Consider the following 8,218-nt stretch of genomic DNA (forward strand, 5'->3'; position numbering starts at 1 on the left):
CAATACAGAGGCACTTATATAGTATTGAGTACAAGCTTATCAGTTCTTGATTGGTTTAAGCTTACAAAAGCGCATTCTTACTTCTACATAATTGGGTTCGATAAAAGACTACATTTGGCAAGCTTTATGTTTTGTCTTGAGAGATCAAAAACCTTCCTCCCTTCTCATGGTCAGTAGATCTTTTCAGCACAGGACTGTTCCTCCTTAAAACTCCCTTTTTGTTTCTCAGGCCTGTTTCTCACGCAGGCATTCCTCATGGAGGCTTTTTCTCATGCAGGCCTTTGCTTGAAGGCCTTTGCTTTGTACAGTTCTGTTATTGATTTGGTTTTATCAATAATCCATGTCCCTGATCCTCTAACCATTTTGCAACACTGGCCCTTGGGATCAGGCTTGGCCACAAGGCCGATCGGCCCAGGGAAGGAGTTTGGTTTGACTCTAGGACAATGCAGAGGGAAGTGTTTATGGCAAGGAGGCAAAAGCATTCTGGCTTTATCATGAAGCGAGGGAGTTGCTGAGCGATGGCTGCAGTAACACACCTTATTTCACCAAATTTGGGAGCAATTAGATACCATTGGCTGTGTGTGGCTTGAGAGTGTCATTGTTGTAACTGCATTTTGTGGAGAGCCTGGTACAAAGTTCTTCTAAACTGCAAAGCCGTTGTGGTTCTTCCTTCCCATGGACGTGGCCTAACTCTTGTCCAGCTCGGACAGTGCTTCCTGCTTGGTAACTCTCTGCCACGCCTCAGGGATTTCTCCTTTGCCCTGAAATTTCCCATTGTACAAAGCTTCCAGCTGTGTCCTGAAATGAGACACAAACCATTTCCAGTACACCTGCATGGATGAATCAGGAAGAATGTTCCAAGTGGAGAAACGGGGTCCTGCATCCCGGTATCTCTTGTAGGTTATCCATTCACTGTCACCCACTCTGAATAAGGAGTCACTTGAAACAAGGCTGGAACAAATATCAATGACCAGGTGGTCCGTCTCATTCCACTTGGTTCCCACCAAAGCTCGTGGGCGATGGAAGACCAGCTGATGGTCTCCATCGTGATTCCGCATGGTGTTTGTGCAAACAGCCCCACAGAAGGGACACTGCTCCCAGCACCCCGAAAACTGCTCTGCCAGGATGGTGTGAGGCTGCCTTGCAAACGAGCTCATATCGGCATCAGCAAATTCTTTCCTGAGCCTGTCCCTCAGATCATCCAGAGCTTCTGCCATGGCACTGCTCAGGAACTCAATGTCTGTGACCTCCTGGTGCTCAATGCCCTTCAGGTCACTTCTGGGCAAGTTGATCACCTCTGTCAGTTCCCTGCAAAATTCATCCAGCCAAAGAGAGACTTTGTCTTCTCTGTCTTTTCTGTCATTGACAATTTTGGTTGATAAAGAAACAGCTTTCAGGATGTTTCCATAGAGAAGATTAAGGGAGGAATCTAAAAACTTTTCCAGCCTCCTGTTCCCATCTAAACAGTAACTCCTAACTCGTGTCTCAGTGTAACTCTGAAATAACTGGTTTGGGCAATTAAGGTAATCTTTGAAATACTCAAAATTTTCTTGTTCTGCCAGGTATCTCAGGATGGAGACTTCCAGATTGGCTCTGTTGCTCTGGAAATCTGGGAATTTGCCCTGCATGTCCTCAGCAATGGCTTTAGCCGTCCTCTCATAGACCGCCCGGTGAAGAGCTGGTTCAATCTTGTCACAAAGGAAAACAGCAAAAGTTGTGATAGAAGTGGCTCCTTGGCAGGAAATCTGGAAACATTGGAAGAAATTCTCTCTCTTGCTGTTCAGGTACACGACTGGGTCATTTGCCTTTTGGAACGCTTCATGCATGACTTTAAACCTTTCTGCTGCCATTCTGCACAGATACAGAGACAAATCTATGCTGTACTCCCTGTTAAAAGTACATTTTGCATTGCTGGGTACGGAGTTCACACCTTCCTGTACTTCATTGAGTATTTCATGAATAAAATTTCGACTGTAATCCCGTTTCTCCTGTTCCTTCTTATCAATGTTTGCTCTCACACACGCTATGATGCTGTCTGTGATGTGCTGCAAGTTGATCACATCAGCATTGGAAACCCTCCTAGTAATGACACCAAAATGCTTTTTTTTCATGACGTGTTTCTCCGTGTCAAAAGAAAATCCTCTGCCTTTGGGAAATGATGTGATCCTGGCATGTAAACCCGGTTCCTTAAAGTGCTCTAGAAGGACATCTTCGATTTCTGCATCGATATCCACCTGTTCCAGGGGAGGAGCAACACAGGAAACTTCGGCAATCCACTTGTTCCAGACAAAAATAAAGTTGTCTCTCAGTTCTCTCTCACTGAGGCTCTTCCCTTTCAGAGTCACAGCCAACTCCTTACTCTTTCTCAGGAGCTCGGCTTCATATTGCACCTTCCTTGCATCCAGTTTACTCTGCTCCTTCTGTAGCTCAATAAGATTCTCACATTTCTTTTTTGTTTCAAGAAGAAGAGCCTCTTTTAGTTCTTTCAGCTTCAGCTCTGTGTTTGGTTTCCACTGGACCAGTGTCTCACAGTCTTTGTCCTCCCTGAAATACTTTTCCACTTCTTTCTCAATGGCATCACTTGTCTCTTGCACCTGCCCTTCAAGGTATTCTCTGGTGACGTTCTGCAAGTCCCCATTCCGAATTTTGTTGTCCAGTCTCATCTGCATGTCTAAGACGTGACTCCTCAGCCTCCAGGTCCACTGACTAAAGGCGCTTTCCAGTTTCCTGTACGCGGCAATCTCCAGGGAATTCTTGAAGCTGAAAACAAAGTTTTCATTCAGCAACGCATTCCAGAGGTCCCCAATACGAACTTTCAGGCTCGAGAGCCTCAAAATGCTGCGCTGCGACTGCTTCTGGGCAGCCTGGAGGATTTTGCTCTTTAGTTGCTGGACGTTCTGGCTGTAGGTGGGGTTGGGTGGTGCCATTGGGGGGTTTCCTTCCCACAGCTGAGCAAAGTAGTGAATGTGGGTGTTCACATCAAAGCCGATGACGTCGCTGAAGGAGGAGATGTCACAGAATTCCTGCTGGGCAGCTACCACAGTCATTTTATCCAGCTTTTCCTGCAAACGCCTTTGTCCTTCCATGTTCTGCTCCTTGGCAGTTGCTTCTCCCACGTTTTGGTGGACAAAGAGGCAGCTTGGGGAAAGATTGACTTTCTTCATCCTCAGGAAAGCCTGCACAGCGATCTGGAGAACATCTTGCATTTCTGATGGATTTTCTCCAAAGATATTGATCACAGTCAAGTTGCCAATGCCAATGACAAAGGTGGCCAGCTCGTTGTCATGGTTCAGGGAGTGTTTATTGGCCATCTCCATGGCACGAAGTCCCTCTGTGTCCACCACCAGCACAAAATCAAAGCCCAAGTCTTGCTGCAGCTCCTCGCCCACTGGGATGAGCTGCATAAAGGCTCCGCGGGTGCATCTCCCTGCGCTGACGTTGAACTGCAGACCAAACATGGCATTCAGCAGGGTGGACTTGCCTGTGCTCTGGATGCCGAGCACGGAGAGCACAAACACTCGTTTGTCCCCCAGCCTCTCAATTAAGCTGTCAAAGATTGCTCCCACCCAGCGCAAGGGCAGGTAAGAAGCATCCCCATCCATCAGCTCCACGGGATACCCCGAAACCATCAGATCTGCTGCAATCTCTGGCAGTTTGACAAAACTCTCATTCTTGGAGTTCATTACTTCCAGAGCTTCATAAATCTGCCCCACCTCTCTCAAGACATGCTCCAGGCCAATGGATGAATCGTTGATTTCATCAGAGAGAGCATCCAGCTTATTCATCAATTCAGTGTTCTCACTGTTTTTTTCCTGGTTTTTCTTTGCTGTCCGTATTTCAGACCATAACTCGTGATAGTCTCTCCTCAGTTCTTCAAGGCGACCACAGGACAGCTCATCCATAAAGACCTTCATCCAGTGCAGGAAGTATTTCTTGGTATCTGCTGGCTGGGCCTGGAGAAAGCCAAGGAATGATTTCATCAGCGGGTTAAGGGGGAAAGCTTGTTCAAGTTGCTTTCTTCTTAGTTCTGCCTTCTCAATTTCAATTTGGCTGCGATGATGCTCAATGCTCTTGTTTCCCTTCTCCTGTAAGCGAGTGAGCTCTTTGTCCTTTTTGCACCACTGGTACCACAGTTTTCCTTGAAGGGGCAGGAGCTGGGATTTGATCTCAGACAGCTTCTCTTTCTTCAGAAGCTCCACCAGCTTCTTTGCCTTTGCTTTGGCTGTCAAACATGCAGGTTGATCTGCATCCACTACGAATCTGTGCTGGCGCGCTTTGTCCAGACAGGCCTCCAGGCTGAAACGTGGATGAGACCTTTCCAGGAGATTCTGGATTGTTTCAGTCAGCTGGACGGCCAGTTCTGCTTCGTTTCTGTTCTTGATCCCTATTTTTATGTTTTTGCTGGCTTGTCCAGCTGCAACATTCTCTTTTTCCGTGAGAAGACAAACCAAAGGCCTTTGTGACTGCCACAGGCCCTGCAAAAGCTTTTTCCCCCTGTTGTCCATGTGCTCTGAATCGGATACGAGAGCCACGTTGACAGCAGATATCTCCTGCAGGAACTGCAGCTGTGCTCCGTGATCCCTGGCATCTCCATGCAGGTTACAGAAAGCCACGCAGCACTCAAAGGTGTCATCAGGGCTTCCACGGGGGCAGTACCAGGTGATCTCCACCACCCCTTCCATCAGCAAACGCTCTCTGGTGCTGCCTCTGCAGTGGCGGTGGAAGAAAGTGTCGTGTTTGCGTTTGCTCAGCAGAGCGTTCAGGAGCTGAGACTTGGAAGAGGAGGCTGAGCTGCCAATGCGGATGAAGGACACAATGGGTGTCTGTGCCTGAAAGATGAGTTTGTTGTTGTAACTCTTTGTTCTGGCCTGCTTTCCTGACTTGTCTGCCTCTTTCCAGCTCCTTTGGATTTGGCTGAGGGCGTAGAGCGGGAACTCGATCTGTGAAGTGCACGGGTTGGGCACCAGCAGAGGCAGCGCCAGTTGGCAGAATGCCAGCTTGGTTGCAAGGGTCTCTCTCAGGAAGTCATCAGCACAATGGAAAATGGCCATCTGCAGGTCCATGGGGTGCACACGGCTGTCCCTGCTTCCAGGTTCAGGGACTGCTTCCTTCAAATCATCAAGAAAGTTTTCAAAGGAGTCTGAAGGTTCGTCCTCTTGCTCTGTCATTTGTGGCACGGGTGCAAGTCCTGTATTGTTCTTATTCCTGCAAGTCAGGGACCTCACCTGGTAATCCACTGTGAGCAGCTTTTGCAAGAAGTAAAATGGCAGTTCCTTGTCCTTGCTGGGCTGGCTGTCCTGCAGAGATGTCTTGCAGATGGTGCGGAAATTTCCCATCCCCATTTTTCTTGGATAGTGACTTTCGAGTCCAAGGCGCTTGAGCAACTGGAGGAATTCCTGGTTTGTAATGGCTTCATTTGCTTGGGATTCGCTGCCGTCTGACTTGAACTGGGACTGACTGGGGAGCTCAGGTGTTGGAAAAGTGTCTTCCATGTCTCTGAGTATGTTCTGCATCCTCTGTTCATCCCATTTCCCATTCAAACACCCTCTGATCAAGGAATGCAAGTCCTGTTCCAGCCTCTCCCAGTCTTTGCCTCCACTGTGCTTTTGGAGGAGATTCTTGATCCGTGTAGACCACAAGCCTTGCATGTGATCTTCCATGAAAACTAAACGCTCCCTCTTCTGCTCAGGGGACAGCTCTTGACTTTCGGGTGTCACACTCAGACCCGTCAGCAGAAGGGAGGCCTCAGCTCTGTCGGCATCTTGCTCCTTCAGGTTCACGTACTCCTCACGTGCCGCTTCCATTTCCTTGGCCATGTACTGAATTTCTGGGTGTCCAAGGAGGTGTGGAAAAGTGCTGCTTTCCACGTCGTACCCTGTGCTGGTCGCAATCAAGAGCACCAACAGTTCCATGTCCTTCTCAGCCCGTTCCTGGAGAGACTGGAGCAAGGAATAAATGGCGAGGCTGGTGGTCAGGGTGGCTTCTATCTTTGCTTCATGAACAGCAGAAGCAGAGCTTCCTGGTGCATAGGTGACAGCATGGATGTGCTCCCTCATTTGCTGCAGTGTTTTGATGAGCTCTTCCAGCTCAGAGACTTTGGGAGGTCTGGGAAGCTGCTGCTCAGTCTGGAAGATCCACTGCATAATGAAGGAAGCCTCAGGGAAGTCCTTGACAGAGTAGATATGAGGATCCAGGAGGCTCCTCAACATTACCTTGATCGAGGTGGTGTTTTCTGGAGGTGACTCCTGGCAACTGCGCACGGTGTTCACCAGGAAGTCCTGCAGGCCTTTGTCCGACAGGCACACATTGATCCACACACTGGGGTTCTTGGTTTTTGCATGCAGACCCTCTTTTAGCTCCATCAGCATGAGCAGCTTCCTTTCATCCACCGTCACCTCCCAGCTCTTCACAGTGGCCATGAAATCTCTGGCCTCTTGCACTGCACTGTCCAGTTCCTCTCCAAAAGTGGTGCCGACGCTCTGATTTGTCAGCGCTTTGTAGGCAGCCCTGAGGGCTCTGCTCATCTGACTGACGGACTTAAAATCCCTGCTGTGATTGCACCGGATAACATCCCACACTGGGATCAGCTCAAAGCCGCGGTCGATAACGCACCACGTTGTGTTATCAGACACGAGCCCCGTTTTCCACTGAGGAAGAGAAGCTGTGTCTGGTGGGCCCCCTGTGTTGACCATGCAGAGCTGAATCGCTGTGTGGGAACTCTCTCTGGCTTCTCCCTGGACAGAAGCTTGTAAGGTGGATTTGCAAGTATCCAGGGCCCCCGCAGCACTGGCCACGAAGTTGCCAAAGCTCTTCCTGACAAGGCTGTTCAGAGCTTCAGAGGTTTGTCGCTTCATCTCTTCCTGCTGCTCGGCTCGGAATCCTTCTGTAGACGCCTTCCACCAGAATATCCCCCCAAAGTGGAGGGGACCCTGGTTTATGTGGGACCCAAACCTGTTGAAGAACATCTCACACCTACTCACCATGGGGGCCGTGTCTTCTTGAGTGAAGCTCAAAAGCTGCTCCATGTCTTGCAGTTCCTGCAGAGCCGCATCCGAGAGGCGAAGCTGATGCCTTTGGAAGTAGCAGGAGGCCACAGGGATGTACTGGTACATGGTGGTACAAAAGTAGCTCTGCTCAGAGTGGGACTGGTGGATGTTCTGTGACTGTGAGGAGCTGCTGTGATCTACACTTCCTTGCAGAAGAACCCTCCAGAAGACGGCTTTGGCAGAAACGCTGATGCTGAACCCCAGCTGCTCCATGGACTTGGTGAAATTGGATTCTGCCGCAGAGGAGGAGAACTCCTTCCTCTCAAGCAGCGATCCTTGCTCCGGACCAGAGAGCTGGAATCCCTCAGGAACCCTGAGGAGCTGCTCTCGCTTTGCCAGCACATCTTCAGGTCTGCTGGTTCTGTAGATGCCCTGCAGGGCCAGTCCCCCTGACGCGCGGCTCAGCACCTCCGTGTCGGGGATGTGCTCCGTCCTGCCTGCTGACAACTCCTGCTGCTCCAGCTGCTTGTGGATGCTCTCCAGCGTATCCGCCAAGGGCTTCTTTGGCGATGGCCAGAACTCTTTTGGAATTTCCATGGCTTTCCACAGAGTCTCTGCTTTCTCCCTCAGAGCATCCTGGCTGTGGCTGCGGCTCTTGAGCATTTCTGTCAGATCATTTAGGGCTTGTTCGGCCACTTCTTGTCTCTGCTTTGTCTTCTCCAAGTGCTCCTTCTGCACCTCTTCAGTGGTTGTTTTGTCATCTTTTATTTTCAGGAGTTTCTGGAGTGCCTTTTTCTCCCAGGGGTGCCGTGCTGCACACTCCAGCTTGAGGTAGTCTTTATATTCCAGATGTTGCAGGGCTTCTCTACACTCGATTCCCAGATTCTGCAACACCTTGGGCACCCAGTATCCAGCATCCAGTCCTTCCTTCTGAAATGCCTTTGCCAGCTGTGCCTTGGCATCCCCCTCTTGCATGTCCTCCTGCGAAGCCATGGCTGTGGAGGAAGAAAAGAGACTGTCCCTAAGCTGTGTTGTCAGAGGCCCCAGCCTCCTGGCAGAGGCTCTGCAGCAGCTGCGGCCCTGGGGATTGCTCCCACCCGGCTGCTGGAGCCCAGCCTGCGATGGCACAAGAGCCAGGGTCTCCTTCCCAGCACACTGGATGTGCCTGTTGCTTTCCTGTTTGCAGGATCAACCCTGAAGCTGAGTGTGTATCCCACAGACAACACAGACGC

At 50.1% G+C, this 8,218-nt stretch overlaps 1 protein-coding gene across 1 annotated transcript; it reads right to left on the minus strand.

The window, feature by feature from the left end:
• Positions 1 to 333: 333 nt before the first annotated feature.
• On the minus strand, positions 334 to 7,994 carry LOC116441401 (interferon-induced very large GTPase 1-like). Its single transcript, XM_032103249.1, has one exon. It carries the CDS (start codon positions 7,977 to 7,979, stop codon positions 687 to 689), a length of 7,293 nt encoding a protein of 2,430 aa, XP_031959140.1. The 5' UTR covers positions 7,980 to 7,994; the 3' UTR covers positions 334 to 686.
• Positions 7,995 to 8,218: the final 224 nt, after the last annotated feature.

Source organism: Corvus moneduloides, chromosome 3, assembly GCF_009650955.1.
Source record: "Corvus moneduloides isolate bCorMon1 chromosome 3, bCorMon1.pri, whole genome shotgun sequence".
Classification (NCBI taxonomy): Eukaryota; Metazoa; Chordata; class Aves; order Passeriformes; family Corvidae; genus Corvus; species Corvus moneduloides.

What these genes read in the sequence shown, in the direction of transcription:
- LOC116441401 (XM_032103249.1), bottom strand. Translation starts at nt 7,979, where the DNA reads ATGGCTTCGCAGGAGGACATGCAAGAGGGGGATGCCAAGGCACAGCTG.